We start from the raw sequence: 17,143 nt of genomic DNA, 5'->3' as shown, positions 1-17,143 counted from the left end.
CCTCATTTGAACTGTCTTATTGGCTTCATAGGTGCTACCAGGTAATCATGAGGGCATCATCTGTCTTGATACAGAATGCTATGTCAATCTGTCTTGATACAGATGCTATAAATCAGGGTTCAGGTAATGTCTAAACAGCCAGTGAGCATCTCACACTTACAAGACAGATAACAAAACATTGTGCCTTTTTCTTCTTTGTTTTAATAATTCAAAATCACTTAGAAACCAGGGACATTCTTTACATATGTAAATGTCTATAAAGATTGGGATATTTTTCCAGAAGAAAAAGTGCAACTTCCTATAGTGCCTTTTTTTTGCTCTGAAGGACCTCAAAACACACTTTTACAAACTGTGTATCTATAAGCTTTAGCAGAGCAGTACTCCTATATACAGTGAGTGACCTAGATGGCTTTTGCTAAGGAGGTTTGCGATGTGATACTAAACAGATGTCTGAATGCAGACAGCTTCATGTCCATGTGACTGTCGTTTCTCTATGCAAAACCTTCATTCCCAGAGGCACTGTGTCCCCAGCTACCCATGGGGATCTCTTTCTGACAATGCTGCTGTTATGGTGGGGGTGCCAGCATGAGCTGCCTAGTCCCTTAGGTATTCAAAGAGTGTGCTGTCATGTCTGTCTTCTCCCTGACCCCAGATGTTGTCATGGATATTTACGGATAGAGAGAGGTATGCTTGGAAAACAAGTGCCTTTTCAGGGAAAAACAACCCTACAGACCTCACACTCCTCTCTCACGCTGGTACTCAGTAATTTTGAAGACCATCCCCTCACTATTTTTCAGGGTTTTCTCCACATTGTTCTTCTCCTGGAGAGAAATATAAAAGCATAAAGGTTTCTATCAGCAAAAATGGCAGTGTTCGTGTCACAACAAAATTTGCCAAATAGGGAAAAAATGGCTTTACTCCAGGGAATGAGGTGAAGATCAAATGAACATAGAAGCCAGATGTATGCGTGTCTGGACATGTGGGTGTTTATACAAAATCGATGTATGTGAATGTCATAAATATTTTAAAAACAAAAATTGTAATATAATTTTTCAGTTTTGCATAATGGACATCTGTGTGCATTAGACTTCAAACTGAGGAAAGAAATAGGCCTTGGCAACTGCTTTATCTCATCTGGGGTCTGGTTTTCCATGGTTCTGAGCAGGCTCATTTCCTCAAAGCTGTTTGGAAGAGAGTGCCCTCGGGCATCTATCTTTGAAGCCTTTTTGGCTTCCACTGCCTTGCTTTATTCAACACTCCTAAAAACAAAAGACTAGAAGAATGCCCCAGGGCATCATGTCCCCTCCCTCCAGTTATGGGCAAGGTCTTCCTGCCTCTGGGCAGCTGGGCCAGAAAACTTTGCAGGATCCAGCCCTTGCTGACTGCTCAAGGTCTATTCGGGATTACATAGCTGGGTCAAAGATGGACCCAGAATGTACAGAATTCACCTCCTGCTATATATCTGTATATGCTATATGTGTCTTGGCCAGCAATAGAGCATGATAACTGATAGTCTTGTGCACCTGTCACATGTAAAGTTGTATAATAAATTCCAGCTTCTCAGGTTACCATTCTACAATGAATATACATCAGAACTGCATTCAGAGGGGAATCCAAGTAGGCATGATTTATGCATGGACTGCTAATCGACATGAGGGCGGAGAGGGGTTAGTTCATGCTGAAGCCAGTCACTGCATGTGGAAGTGACTTTTTTGCATGCAGTATGATGCTGAGCTCATATAACCACCATGGCAGCGAGTACCCCGCACTCTTTAGGGCTGCTGTCTGCAAAATGAATGAGACCGACGTGTGCTGTAGTGCTGGCGCTTGTGCACTGTGTTACTGCTGGCTGTCCTCCAGTTGTCAACCCGTGCTGCTTTGCATACCTTTGGGACCTGGGCAAAGTGATCCAGATGTGCTTCCTGGAAGCATCCCTCCCTTCTGTAGACAAGGACATGCAGGATCAGGATGAAATATCACAAGAAGGATGCTTCTCCACAGAGTCACTAAAGAGGTGGCTAATAGGATCATCAGGCAGAGGCCACATGGCTGCCTCAGAAGCAAGATTGTGAGTTCTTAGACATGAAAGCAAGGAGTTGGGACCATGGTAGGACAGCCACCACCTTTTCTTATGCTGAGAAGTTGGATGAGGGTAGTGGTGTGTGGAGCTATCAGAGAACTACAGCTCATGATAGACAGAGGTAGTAACTTAGTTGCTCCTGGGGCTTTTTTGCTGCTCCCCCTGTAAACTTCCCCCGCACTGTTTTCCTCTCTTGTGTTGCCTACTTTCTTCCCCAAAACGGCCCAAAAGACCAGCTTGTCAAACCATGGCAAGTCTGCTTGAAAGGTAGTGGCCAAGCCTTGTCTATCAACACACTGTTGTGACCTGTAAGTCAGCAACGTCCTGTTTCTAAACTCTTCACACTAACAACCCATGTCTGCTTGTGACAGACATCACAGGAGAGCATGATGTTCACCTCATCCAGGCTGTAGGCAATAACATGGAAAACACTGTGCCATCTTCTGTGTCTCTTGGAGGAGGCTCTGAAAGTAGCATCCAAAAATTGATGGCTGTGGGGAGAACATTGCTGTGGAAACCAAACAGAGAAAAACAATTGCTTCTCCTTTCTTGCCTTATACAGGATTTCCACCTTTTCAGGCCAGATGCTTGAGGACACTTTCCTTGTCAACAGCTCAGTGTTTGGCAAAACTATGAGGGAAGAAGAAAAGAACAAAATAGAAAATGTTTTGTGGAATGCCATGACTTCCTAGCCATGAGACAGGGATGGAGAGAAAGGGTTTCTCAGGGCTAAAACAGAAGAGAGCAGAGATGCAGTCTTGCAGAGCTGGCAGAGAATTGCCTCTGCATGCACAGAAGGCAATAAATGCCAGGAGATAGTGGAAAAGAATAGGGAGGTGGAGAGGCACCTTGGGCAAGCAGCAGTGCTGGAAAGCAAGCCCCAGCAGACTTTCCCTGCTTCTCACTCCCACCATCCCTTGGCGACTACAGGTCTGTCACAGGGCCTGGAGAAACCCCGTGAGCTGGCAACCATGGCCTCTTCTCAGAGGGCATTGAAAATAGCCTCTGCTGGGGGCCCACGACTGGTCTCTCCAGCCCAATCTGGAGCTGGCAGGAGGCCTCAAGATTGTCCAGTGCTGATGGCAGTAGAAAATCTCTTGTGACCAGTTAGCTGGTGCGGGAGCTGATCAATTCAAGTTGCTTTACTGCTTCCATTGTGTTACTCCAGCTTGTGCAAGCTACAAACAAAACATTCAAATCAGTCTCTGAGCTCCTCTGTCAGCACTTGCACTTCTCAAAGAACAGAGATGGTTCTATTTAACTGCAGTAATTATTAACATTTCATAACAGAAGTTCCATAAAAGCATGGTTCCTAAACCACATTTAAAATGCTTTACACAGCTGAACAAAGCATGAATAAAATAGGCCCTGTGCTGTCAGGCACAGCCTTTTCTCTTAAAGTATTTTGAGCAATTTTTCAGGGAAGTATACAGACTATTTCATGAGACATAACAAGAGCCACGTGCACACTGGGATTCCTAAACCCAACTGGAAATGCAACACACCCTCTGAAACAAATGCTCTTGGCAACAGGCATTCATGAGACGATCTCTTGCAAGTTCAGCCCATCAAGAGTAGCTTGCTCCCTGGGCAAGCAGGATCTCCTGGGAATTTCTTGGGAGTTGCTGCAGCTCTCAGTTCTGCCCTGTCTGTGCTCCGTGCCATTCATAGTCCATCCACATGCCAGCATAGGGGTTACAGAGCTGAGCAGCACCTGTCTCTGTAGCATCCCCAAGCACTGCTGTGCTCCCCAGCATCTGATTGCTGGTGGTGGTGCTTGCTGTGCTGTTCTCTCTGGGACTTGTCTTCAGGTCACTGGGACAGCATATGGAGCAAGTGGAGTGAGCCCACAGAGAAAAAATTCACACCGTGGGGCCTCAGCAGCTCCACTGTGGTTTGCAGAGGTGACTTGGCCCTGGCCTTTGCCCTGAGGGAAGAGGATTTGCTCAGCCAGCAAGGTTCTATCTCCACCCAGTGGGTCGAAGCTGGCATTAAACCAGTTCAGAGGGGAAACCTCTGCTGAGAGGGGTTGGACCTGCAGGGCTGGTGGGAGGGAGGTGCTGGCAGGGCTGGGGATCATGGCAGTGGCGGTATGCGAGGCTGCAGCAGTGGGATAAATCAAGGGGGCCTCGAAGGGGAGGAAGGTTTGGTGAGGTTATTACTCCCTGGCTTGCTTTGTGTCCATATTCATCAGTTAGACCTTCCTGGTCAGGTAGTTCTTCCAGGGGAAGACACTTACTGGGGATGGCTTGTGATTGATGCTTTTCTGTCCTGGGATTTGACAGAGCTGACACAATCATGAAAATGAGCTTACAACAAAAGCGAAGCATGGCAGCCCTCTGCTCCATTTGTTGTACTAGTGCTAAACACTTGTAAGAAGGATGTGCAAATCTGCAAAGTATACGTCCTGTCATATAAAACTGCTGTTGGACTAACTTCACAGTAACAGTAAAATTATTAATTGCACTTACCTTTCAGAGTTTTGCATACCTTACTCTAGTTAAGTAATGATTCCTCATGACCCCTGGAATATGGTTATCCTTTTTGAATTTGGCCAAGCCTACTGTAACAAAAAAATATCTTGGGACCCTGAAGTCCCCAGCTGCCCTAATTTTAGTGGCTGTTTGCACAGTGTTGGAGCTGGTGTGCCTGTGTCTAGTGGCAGGCAGTGACAATGCACAGAGGTGAGTGGCACTGTCTGTATTATAGTCTTGCTATTTTACAAGTGATCAGGCCTAGAGGAATATCACTGTGCTAGTCAAGAAATGAGCCTCTCAAGTTTTCATAGATATGCATGGCATTAATTCCTTTCCCTTAATCCCTTGCTTACAAAGTTAATTTCACTACTTAAATAGTTTCTGGTCTCTTGAACCATGTCAAAACACAAATAAGAACGTGCTTTCAACAGCAGAAGAGCAACTCAGTCCATTCTGTCACTGAAAAGGAAAAGTGTATGTGAAAATGAGAAATGGTGAAATGAGATTAGGAGGTTTACAGTATTTCCTGAAATTTTGGTATATGAATTGTGTTGGAGGTCTCAGCAATGTTTGGGACAAACCTTAATTTGTGCAAACTACTTTGCTAATCCCTAGTCTAGACACTCACATTTCCAGTGCCTATTCATCTTTATTTCTGCTTTCATCTAGCAAATTTTTTTGCTCTATCACAGAGCATCAATCAGAAGGAACTGGGCTCTTCTGCTCCCATAACACCCACTTGTTTTTCCAGCCTCAAGCATGGGGATACAGGGTGTGTAGCTGCATAGAGAACTTACAGGTATGAACTGTCCTGTTGATGTGGTAAAAGTCTTAACTCTGCACTCAGCTGTACATACTGTGCCTTTAATAAACCCAAAGCTCATGTGTGCTTATATTGACTTCTTCCTGAAGTGAGAGGTGTTAATGTGAAGGGAGAGGAAAGAGGGGGTGGACGTGAGTCCACCCTCCTCAGAGGGTTTGGCAGGGGACTGACTACTATTTCATAGAGAACGTGTGCTGCTCCTGTCAAGTATGTTTTCAATTAACAGTGAAAAATATCCTGTAGTCAAACATCTATATTCTAGGAAAACAATCTGATAAAGCAAGTCAGTCCTTAAAGATAAGCTTTATATTTGCTTTGCCAGGCTTGTTCGTAGCTGTCTGGGCTCCACTCAGGATGGTGTGTGCTCTCTTCTCTTTATTGGGCTTTGCTGTTGTGTGCTTTGTAATGAGCTGTAATACCTAGATCTTTTTTGAGGAGCTGCTACCTTGCTGTTTCTTCCACGTTTTGTATTAGCGCAGACCTGATGAACTGTAGAGGTCTATGGGGCCTTATTGAATTGTATTTATTGTTTTCAGACTTTTTTTTTCCCATTTGTTGAGATAATTTTGAATTCTAATCCTGTTCCCCAGTATGTCTGACACTTTTGCTGGATTTCGTATGGATTTAATAAATGTACTCTGTCTCAATATCCAAGGTGCTTATGAAAATACTGAATAGCGCTGGGTCCAGAACAAACCCCTAAGACCTGCTCTCACCATAGCCCCTCTGCTCTGACAGCGAACAGCTGGTAATTCTGCTCTGATGGTGGCTTTCCAACCAGTTTCACCCATTCTGCATTAGTTTCATCTAGACTATTATTTCTCTAGCTTGCTAATGACAACATCTTACCATTCCCTATCAAAAACCTTACCAAAGTCATGACGTATCTATCTACTGCTTCTCCACACCCTAAGACTGATTACTCCATCACAGGAGAAAATTAGATTGGTCTGACATGATGTGGGTCTTGACAAATCTCATTTGGCTCCTATTTATTACCTTGTTATCTTCTTGGTGCTCACAGATCAGTTGTTTGATTACTTGTTGATTACCTGTTGATTAGCTGTCTGTCTGGAAGCTGAAGCTAGGCCCTCTCAGCTGTCAGCCCCCCGAATCCTCCCTTTTCCCTGTTTGAAGAGAGCATGAAGAGATACTGGCTGAGATAAAGATGAGAAATGTTCTTAACTGACAATTAATTCCCAGTCCTCTTTTACCACTTTTTAAATGTGATGTGGTAAGTAATGTGAGAACCGTAGTATCTAGAGGAATTACCCCCAATAGTTCAAGTTTAAATGTGTCATGGCCCTGAGGGCACTAATGGGCCTTCCTGTCCCTGCCCACTCCCCGGGGCTCCCCTGACCCTGCCCATGGCCAAGGACCCCATTTCAGCCTCCTGGGGCTCCCTCCACCCTGCCCATGACCCAGAAGGCCAGGGGCTGTCAGCCTCTGCCCCAGCGATGCTGCAGCAGGGCCGGTCTCCAGCTCCCCACAGCCCTGCCCTGCCCGGCCATGGGCCCTGCCAAGGTGGGCCCACGGCCTGGCCTCTCCCCAGAGAGGTGCCCGATGCCTGGGGCTGGGGCTGCCCCGGTGTCCCCGGCTGTCCCGCTCCTGGCTGGGGGGTGGGACAGGCCCTGGCTGCCAGGCCCTGCCCTGAGCCCCGCCATGGGGAGCCCCGGCCTTGCAGTGCCCTCACAAAATGGCTCCTGAAGACTTCTTGCTGCTTCCAGCTTTTTGCACAACGTTCACGGCAATATAAACCAAAACCAGCTGTTGTTTTTGTAGGGCTTGGGAGGCAGAGATAAGTAGTAAAGGGCAAGCGAGTGACTGCAAAATATTTGAAGGCGCATGATAAGCTGGGCTTTTGCTACAAATCAGTGTTGTTTTCTAGGGCAAGAGGAAAAAGAGAAATGGAAGCTAAGTTTGACAAAACGCTTAGTATGAATCAAAGGAGGAAAATAATTTCAATTTCTAGAGGTACTAAAGTAATTGTTTTCCTCCTCGTGCTGAAAATATAATTTCAAGGGAGAGTCTAGGCAGCAGGCCGTGAAACCAGCCGTACAGATAGCTGAGCCGTTGCCCTAACCCAGCGACGTGCCCAGCCGGTGCTGCGGCGGCGGGCGCTGTGAGGGGTGGCAGGGGACGGCATCCCTCATGGAGGGGCGGCAGGGGACGGTATCCCTCGCGGAGGGGTGGCAGGGGACAGCATCCCTCGTGGAGGGGGGGCAGGGGACAGCATCCCTCACGGAGGGGTGGCAGGGGACGGCATCCCTCATGGAGGGGTGGCAGGGGACAGCATCCCTCGTGGAGGGGGGGCAGGGGACAGCATCCCTCGCGGAGGGGTGGCAGGGGACAGCATCCCTCGCAGAGGAGGGGCAGGGGACGGTATCCTTCACGGAGGGGTGGCAGGGGACGGCATCCCTCGCGGAGGGGGGGAAGGGGACGGCATCCCTCATGGAGGGGCAGCAGGGCAGGGCAGGGCACTCGCTGCCTGGAGAGGTGGAATGGAGGCAGAGTTATCTCCCAAAGTGTGCCTATGCGAGTCCTGCAGTAGGGTAAACCCATATGCAGCAGCTTGGTTGTGCAGTGGTTGAATAAGTTTCTTTGTGTTGAAAATAGTGGCACTTCCCCCCCCCCCCCCATTCTTGTACAGTAAGAAAGGGAAATCTGAGCATTGGGCTGACCTTGGCTGTATTAGGCATAATTTTATGGGCCGCCTTCAGTTTTTTTCTCGCTTCATTCATCTTCTCTCCAAATCAAATAGTCCCAACCTTTAATTTCTCTTCATCCTCCAGTAGCTTCCTTCCAGAGACCAGTTTGACAAAACTTGCAGTCTGGCCATGGCTGCTGAGCTGTCACTGATTTCATATAACAACATTCACCACAGTTTCAGTTTTCTCTGTCCCATTTGCAGTGCACTCTATTTGCTATGTTTCCCATCTCAGCAGACCGAGTGCGGGATTTCATTGAGCTGTCCACGGGGACGCTCAGATCTGTAACTCGAGTGGTCACAGTTCATTTGAAATCCATCAATGTGCATGAGTAGTTCAATTTGTTTCTTCTAATGTTCATTATCTTGCATTGTCTACGCTGAATTTCATTTGCCATCATCTTGCCCAACTGTCTGGTTCTCCTAGGGCTGTCTGCACTGCAGGGTAGCCCTTCTCGGAGAAGGGTGCGGAGACATTTGTTCTTCTAAGCGCTCTCCTGCTTCAGGAATTTTCAGTGGTGCTGTGTCTCTTGAGTTGTTTCCCAACCCATTTAGATGACTTAACCAAAATGCTGTGTGATATTGGGGACCAGTTCATGGTCTCTTGCCCTCTAAAACTCCTAAAAGGAGCCTTATAGCAGAGGGAGAAATGTGATCAAGCATAGTATTAGAGGGTATCCAAACTATTTTACACAGAAGGATCTCAAGATCTGGGGACTGTCCAGCGCTTTGCATGAGATGTGGATGTGCCACAATCTGCCTTTTCCAGCAGTTTTAGGGAGCTCCAGCACTCCTTCGTACAAAGCTGGGAGCATTTTATGGCCTCTTCATGATTTGGTCTATCAAACGGCTACCATAGACAATTTGTTAAACTACTTTTATTGTATAAACAATCCTGATTGCTTTATAAGCCGATATTTTACAGTTTCTAGGTTGTTTCCAACTAAAATCTCGTGTGTAAGAGTTCAGCATGGGCTAGAACTGTGCCTGTTCTCCCTCCCAGTGGCCCTAGTGAATGGTCTTCAGGTGCTGGCATCGCACTGACTCTGTGGCCTAGGAAAGCTGGAGGAAAATTAGGAGAGAAGAGCATGGCCCAGGTGTTTTAGCTCTTGTATGGGACTGGGGACAGTCGCATGCAGCTTCCAACTTTATCATGGACTTCTGTGGGACTGGGCAAAGCTGGGCAAGGCACAACAGGAAACCTGTTAAATCAGCTGCCTCTGTGTTTATATGTGATAGCAATTGCCGAAAAGCTGAAACTTTTTCCTCAAAATACTGTGTTTCAGCCACATTGGCTGGAGGCTGCTCTCAAACCCATGTTGCCTGGAAGAGTTTCCAAATGTCTGCAGTCTCGCATGTTCTGCGTAGCAAGTGCTAAAGGGAATTTGGCTCTGCCTGTGCTATCAGGACCAGCAGCTTTCATCCCAAGCTCAGTTGGTAAGGATAGCGAGGCCTGCAGTTTTCCTTGGAGAAGGCAATTATAACACCATATCTGTGAGGATTTCCTGCTTTCCTTTCCAAGCTCTTGCCTGTCCTGCTTTCCCCTATACCTGAGCCGCTTCCAGATGTGTGGCGAACAACCTGCCTTAGTGTACGCATGTCTGAACTTACTACCTGTGTCTAAACATGAGTCAGCTGCTCTCCCTGATGTTCTGATGCTTGTCTCTGCTCTAGATGACAAGGGCTCCCCAAGGAGAGAAGAACAGCCGGAGGAGTTTTGACGAAAAGGCTTACTTGTCCTCAAAACTTCTGAAGGCTGGAGAAGACCCCTACCGCCAGCATGCTTTTAATCAGCTGGAGAGCGACAAACTCAGCAGCGATCGGCCCATTCGGGACACCAGGCACTACAGGTACTGTGCAGCTCTTGCTCCAAGCCATGGCGGCTGCTTGGTGTGGGGAGTCCACTGCCCTCCTGTGCTGTTCTGCAATATTGACAAAGGATGGTTTGGGTTTTTCTTCACCGGCGTCGGTCCGTTACTTCACTGTATTTCATGGTTAATCTGGAAAGGTCTCAAATGCGCAGAGACCCTTAACTAATCCGGCCCCAGCTTGTTGCTTTTCTAGCATCTCTTCTCCCAGGTCCAAGTGTCATCTTGTTGCTTCAGGACAGCCCCTCCATTGCAGCTCAAATTGCTCAACTGACAGTTGTTTTTTGCACAACTCCCCTCACACTCATGGCTTCTCTCAGTGACCCTCTGTCCTGGCTGCAAGGCTGTAAAGCCTTGCTTTACTTTGGTGTTCCTCACCTGCTGTGCCCTGGCTGTCTGAGCTGGTTTGGTGCCTTCTTTCCAGCCTGAGCATTATGGTGTGGATGAAGGCTGCTGGTGGGGATGAAACTAACGTGTGAATACAGTGAATATTTCATGGCTTGCAAAGTGCTCATCATTCTGTCCTTGTTTCACTGGGGGTGAATTTATTCTGCTGACTAAACTCATCTTTAAATTGCTAATAGTGCTGAGGTAACTATTTTGTGGTTTCTGGAGTACAAAAAGATAGTTGTACCTTGAAAACTGTAGGTTTGATAGTGATAGGATAGCATAAAAGAGCCTACTTCAATGGAGAAAAAATAGAAGCAAACTAACCATGTCTGAAATGCTTGTCTATCTGGGCTGGAACCTAGACCCTACCTAGAGTTGCAAAGTAACACTTCACCGCTGCTGGGAATGAGAAAACAGGCATCTAACTTGATTGAAACTGTGAAAGGGATGTCAGGGGATATGGAGCTTTGTGAGCCTGCCAGCAATGACAGCCGTCAGGGTGCTTTGTGAATGCAACCAGTTGGGACTTTGGTTGTAAGATGAAAGTCTTGTGCTCCTGTTCCCTGGCACAGTACCTGGGATTGCTTCCTAGTGACTCTGAGGCAGTGGTGCCATGTCCTGCATTACTGACAAGTCTCCCTGCCATGCAGAATTGCTGTTTTCTGTTAATCTGCTGTCATGTTCTGGCCTACAAACTGCTCACTTCAAGGTGAATTATTGTTTATTTTGATCTGTGGTAGCATGCAGAGCATGCTTTTTGTGAAAAATCTCATCTATTCACTTCAGTCTGAAGACCAACATATATGTGATTCCCTGGAAATATATGGCCATTTCAGCCTGAACTTTGCAAGGATTCCCTTCAGCAATGGGGAGTCCAAAGCAGTGTATAATCAGAGCAGATAAACCTATTTCCATGTTCCTTCTCTTTGCAAAGGTGGCAGTTTAGGAATGAGGGAGCTGTTTTTGAGTACTTTGTCTTGTAGCATTAGAATGGTTGCTGGGATGGCAACTTAGGATGAGGACTTATTTCAGCTGGTGCAAGTTAGATGTAGTTTGAGGAAAGCCCATCCTTGTGTCACAAATGGACCTGGCTCTCTGTTTAAGGAGTGGGGAGTCAATAGGTCACTAACATGTCACTTTTTCTTCAGGCACCCAAGCAGAGCTTGGGCATACTTGACTCCCCATCCTACAAACTCCTTCTGACCTAGCATGTGTCACATCCCACCTGTGGGGAAGGGGAAGTAAAATCGTGACGCCAAATATGTCACATTAAGGACATGAGTCTGGCGTTTGGCTAAGGGAGAAGAGGTGGCCCTCCCACTGACTCACAAGGTTCAGAAAGGACCCCCTTGCTTTCTAAACCCCTTCTCAGAGAGGAGTCTAGGTGCAGCTCGATCCAGTCTTAGTCTCAGACTTGGTCAACAGTTTGTGTCTAAGGGTTATGAGGACGATAAGGGTAGCCATACGGCAGAGTCAGCGTCTGCCTGCCGGATCCCTCTCAACCCCACTCAGGAGTGACTCAGATTCACAGGTCCCCTGGGTGTGGATTAACGTGAAATGACACTCAAGGTCCATAAACAAACATCAACTTTACTAAGAACGAGAAACTCCTATATGAACAATATACCATAACTGTTGGTTATTGCACGATTCTATCAGCCTGAGCTGTGCGGCTTTGCTGAAAATAAGGTAGGCCTTTTGTTAACAAACCCTGAGAGAAAAGGGGGAAAGAAAGATAAAGAGGGAAAGAGAGAAAGAGATTTAGGTAGAAATATCACCAGTCCTGGATCCAGCGTTGGTCCTGCCAACAGAGGTGTTTGGTATAGAAGAAGCCCCCGAGCCCCTGTGCATGCCTCTATTCTTCTCTCTTTCCAGCCTTAGGAGTGGTTGAGACACCTCTTTTTAGTAGCATTGCACCCTTGTGTCGATTAGTGCCCGACTGCAGGACAGGAGCTGAAGGAGTCTTCTCCTCATCAGATGCAGCAAGATGAACCAGGCAAGGCTGTCAGCGCAGTCCTGTCTGGGTCGCCAAAACTGTTCTCCCACAAGTGTGAGGTTGTTTACCCGGTGTGCGAGATGCCAATATACACACAGGGCAGAGGCATTTCATTTCATGTCTGCGCAGAGATGGGTGCTAGGTGGTCATTCCACACCACTATCACAAAGTTCGGTACAATGTTTATACGGTCTAGTTATACATATGCATAAGTAACCACACAAAGCCATTTTCCATTGGACTACACCTCTCCCATTTCAACTTAAAGCTACAGTGCTACTTTAATATTCTGCGCATGCTTGGAGGAAGCGGGGGGGTAACTGTCTTGGGTCTTTAATTGAGTCAGTGGTCGTGATCTCCCCCTGCTGCCTTTACCTTTCCCCTAGTTACTGCAGTTTTTTTCTGACTTCATATTTCTTCGGTGCTCCCCCAGTCTTCAGTGCCTTCTAGGGCAGGATGTTCCCCTTTTATCAGTCCCTGTTGCAGTTTCTTCTTTGAAGGTTGGTGATTAACAAGGCCTGCATGTTCCCCTTTGACTGATGTTCCCCTTAGCAAGTATGCAAGTTAGTTAAGCCTGTACAAGAATAACACATATAAACATACAAAGATACTTAAAGAAATCAGTATATCTATACAGATATGTAAGTAATACTTTTGTTCCCAATAATGTGAGATGATACAAGAATAATTCCCCTTGAATACAATCTCTATGGGCTATACATTCTATTTGAGTCCAAGTACAGTTCATTTAATTTCGAGGCAGCCTGTCAAGCCAAGAGAAGTGACACTGGGCCACTCTCTGTGGCTTCCATTTTGTCTCTCAAGGCATCGTCCATTATGTCTCTCGGGGCTCACAGTACAGCCATTTGGGGCTCATCCCTTACAGCATGGAGCTGGTTTTTTGATCCAAAACAAAGAGAGGGCCAACTTTCAATCGCAAACTTTGTCCTTGTCCTCTGTGATCCTGTAATAATTCTGAGATCTTGGGAAGGCTTCCCCAAATAACACATACACCATTCTCTGCTGCTTTTCCACTTCCTGATGCCTTAATACATTTTATATGTATTACATCATGGAGTTACTTTGAAACAATAATAAATGTGGTATGTCTCCTGTCTGGTCTCAGGTTTTCCACTTTAGTCTTTATCAAGGTCTCTTTATATGTTTCAAAATTGCTGTAAGAAGCTGGTGTCCCCTTAATAAAATACTGCAATGAAAAAGTCATGAACCGGTAGGATTGAATGTGATGATAAAAACAGTAACAGTTAGTAATAGCCATAAAAGAATAGTAAGTAAATGCGGAAGTACAAGTAGTGGCTGTAAGAACTGAATTGTATTCCCTCCCAGGATGGATTCAGTCTATGCATGGCCTTGAGTTGTTAAAAACACTAGGCCACAATTTCAGATGTGGGCTCTTCATCGGGCAGGGAATTAGTGCAGACTGACTGCTGTTTGGCACTGGCTGAAAGTTAAGAAGGCGGACACTCTGGAGGAGCAGATCAGCCCACATCTGCCATTCCTAGTATCTGCCAGAATCGGATCGAGGATTCACAACTGAGAGTTGTTCTCCTCCAAGAATCCTTGTTCTCCACAGGGTATGAGCAGCCCTGGTGCAAGCTGATCCTGAGTTAATCCTTGGTTCTGAGTATGAGAATGAATATATGTACCTAACATTACAAAGTCAGATGAGAAGATGGGAGGAACTGCTTTCCATTGCCAGCTGAGGTATTAGTGTTGAACCTTAGCAACTCCCTGATGCAGATGACAGCACTAGCTAGTGTTTTCCTTTCTGTAAAGTCCAATGTCCAAAGAATTTGAAGTGCTTTATACAGCAATGCCTGGGTGTACCAGCTCCATGCATCCTTAGCATGTGCATGTCCTATGCATGAATAAACAAGATTTTACAAGAATCACAGCCAAATCCAGGGTCCACGATGCTGAACCTTTGTTCCCTGTGAAACCCACGTGCCCTCCTCAGCATGTAGCATCGTGAGTTTAGGTATCGCAGCATTGTGAGTTTAGTTATCACAGCCTCAAAACTTTGCCTTTCAACAGGCACAGTTCTTTTTAAGCTCTGCCAACCTTGGTGCAGGGACTGCTGAGGCCTCCCTTGCTGCAGCTGAACTGTGCTGCTTCTGATTTTAGGATATTACTCTCTTCTTCTTTAAAAATTCTAGGTACATTGCTGCAGTGACTGCTACTGGGTGATGTTTGGCTTACACTTCTGCTCTCCTGTGTTGCAGGTGCACTTCTGTACGCTATGACACAGACTTGCCAGCTACCAGCCTTATCATCACTTTCCACAACGAGGCACGCTCCACCCTGCTCCGCACAGTGAAGAGGTGAGTTCAGCAAGGGGTACTGGGCCCAAACGATGGTGCCTGGAAGAGCACTGGTGGAGGGTTAGGCATTTTCCAGCAGTTAGGCAAGCAGGGTGGCTGCAGTCCCCAAAGTGCTTGTGATCTGCCCTCGAGCTGGCCCACTAGGACAGGTCAGGGGCTTGGATTGGCAGTGTGGGCATATCTTCAAAGACAGAACATATCTGCAGTTAGCTGCTATATAGCCCCCATGGGGGGAGGCAGCAGCAGCAGCAAAGGGGCTGCTGGGCCTGTGTTTACAGGTCGGAACAGTCTGTATGAGCTTGGTTTGGAAGAGTGAGGGGGGGACCAAAGGGCACACTGTGGGCTGCTAGATGCAACTGAGCGAAGGGGCTTGGGGAGGACTGTGTTTCATAAACGGGAATAAGCAGCCAGCCCCCTGCTAGAGCACGTGTTACAGGAGCTGGGGCTGGCTCAGTGAGGGCAGGGGGCACAGCTCGCAAGTCTTTCAAGCAGAAGGTGATGAACTCGAAGTCTCGTGGAGACCGAGCCCTTGCGGTCTGAGCAGGTGCTGAGTCACTTGCTGGTAAACAGTTGCTGAACCTGATGGCCCACCAGATACTCCCCGTGGCTTTGTGCACAGACCCTGCTGAACCTGCAGGACACTTGCTGTCTTGTACCAGTGTCTCCTTACATCTGAGTATTACCAGCAGTGGCCAAATCTAACCAAGTAAATAGGTGGCATAGGGCCTGTGACAGGCATCCCCAAGTAGACAGGAGCAATTATCTGTACCACAAAGCTATGTCCCAGCTGCTCCTTCCCTTCCCCATCACCCTCACAGAACCCAGGGAGGCTCTTTTCCTTTTAGTTTTTACACAAAAAATGCCCTCTGCCCTCTCTGACTTATCAAGTCATTTCTCAAAGGGTCTCTGAAGCCTGCAAACAGGTCCAGGAGCAGCCTGTGGAGGCTGAAGGAAGAGTGAATTGTCCGGGTAGAAGGTTGAGCTGATGGTATCACTAACAGGAATGCATTATTCATCACCACCACTTCTTCCCCTGTCAGATTGTGTGGGCTTAGAGAAATGTGCTTTGTGAATAAATAACAGGCTTTTTCAAGCTGGCCTCATGGCTAGAAGGCTGGGTTTCTGTCTGCCAGGTTTGGTGCTACTGTGTTTCCAGAGACGTGTATATATTGCATTAACACATTTTGCCTTTTTACCTCTATCATTTCCTTTTCATTTGAACCATAAAATGAGTTCTACAGAGCCACTGTTCAGAAAATGAGCAGATTTGTTTGGAACCACGGTGCTGCTAGGGCAACAGGAGGAGATTGCTGTCGATTACATCATAGGTCAGGCAATAAACTGTTAGGTGCTCAGAAACCATGGTAGTAGGATCCTTAAGAAAATCTCAAGGCAGCCAATCAAATAGCCAGATGCCATGATAGTTAAAATGAAGAGAAGATGACATTCAGAGCAGCAGTAATGCATAGAGAGAGAAATTGATATCCAGATCCTATGGAGGTGATGTGTACTAATGAGCAGATGAGTGTTGCTGATGCATTAACAGGCCAGGCTTCCTCAAAGCAAGGTCAACTAGAATAGCTTGCTCAGGGCTGTGCCTGGCCAGTTTTTAGTATCTCCAAGCATGGAGACTCTGCAACCTCTCTGAGCCTTCTCTTCTCAAGGCTAAACAACCCTAGCTCCTTCAACCTCATCTCTTACATCTGATGCTCCAGTCTCTTAAATATCTTAGTGGTCCTTCACTGGACCTGCTGCAGCATGCCCCTCTTTTTCTTGTCCTGGGAAGCCCAGAACTGGTCACAGCACTCAAGATGTGGTATTACCAGTCTCTCAGATGTGGTCTCCTGAAACCCAGAGCCCCCAGCAAAGACCTTGAAAAATGGATGACCCATCTGTTCAAATTGGTCCCTGCAGTCCTGCTGCCACTGGATGAGTGCTGTTGTGAGGGACTGGCTGCACTCTGCTGTGAATGGTGGGGTGGATGGCGTTTCCTCTCACACCTCTGGCTACAGCTGGAGTCTTCATTGCCAGATGGTTTACAGCCAGTGCATGTGATTGATTTACTCCTTGCTTACATCAAATGTCAGAAGTGTCCATGATTTACCCCTGTCTGACGAGGGATCCCAAAGGCTGAATTATTCTTGGGCTCTACAGTATTTTCAGTGTCACACACCAAGCTTTGGCTGGTAGCCTTGTCTTTGAGGCATGGGAGGTTTGACAACCATACACAGAGATGAAGGCTCAGGTCACGGCTGTGCTGTTAGAAGAGGCATGGGGCTGAGTCCCACTTGCAGGTTGACATTGATGTTACAGAGGGAGTTGAAGATTTCACGGTGCTCTTCAAGGCCTCTTCTGTAACCCAAGAGTCCTGTCTTTCAGCAAAACGCATCTGACTGTGCCAGGCTGAGTTACTGCTGTGAGTATAATTGTCGCCCAATTCGCATACACAGTCAGTGCACC

At 47.0% G+C, this 17,143-nt stretch overlaps 1 protein-coding gene across 1 annotated transcript in view; it reads left to right on the top strand.

Annotated features, from left to right (window-relative positions):
- The window catches only part of GALNT16 (polypeptide N-acetylgalactosaminyltransferase 16), an 81,205-nt gene that overhangs the window by 29,788 nt on the left and 34,274 nt on the right, over positions 1–17,143 (top strand). The window contains exons 2-3 of the mRNA XM_075502928.1: positions 9,762–9,937; positions 14,585–14,683. Of these exons, the coding sequence (XP_075359043.1) occupies positions 9,762–9,937; positions 14,585–14,683 (275 nt within the window). The remainder of the gene's footprint in view (positions 1–9,761; positions 9,938–14,584; positions 14,684–17,143) is intronic.

Source organism: Mycteria americana, chromosome 5 (genome assembly GCF_035582795.1).
Source record: "Mycteria americana isolate JAX WOST 10 ecotype Jacksonville Zoo and Gardens chromosome 5, USCA_MyAme_1.0, whole genome shotgun sequence".
Taxonomy (NCBI): Eukaryota; Metazoa; Chordata; class Aves; order Ciconiiformes; family Ciconiidae; genus Mycteria; species Mycteria americana.
The sequence above is the reverse complement of the archived record's forward strand: the minus strand, read 5'-3'. Positions and strand labels throughout refer to the sequence as shown.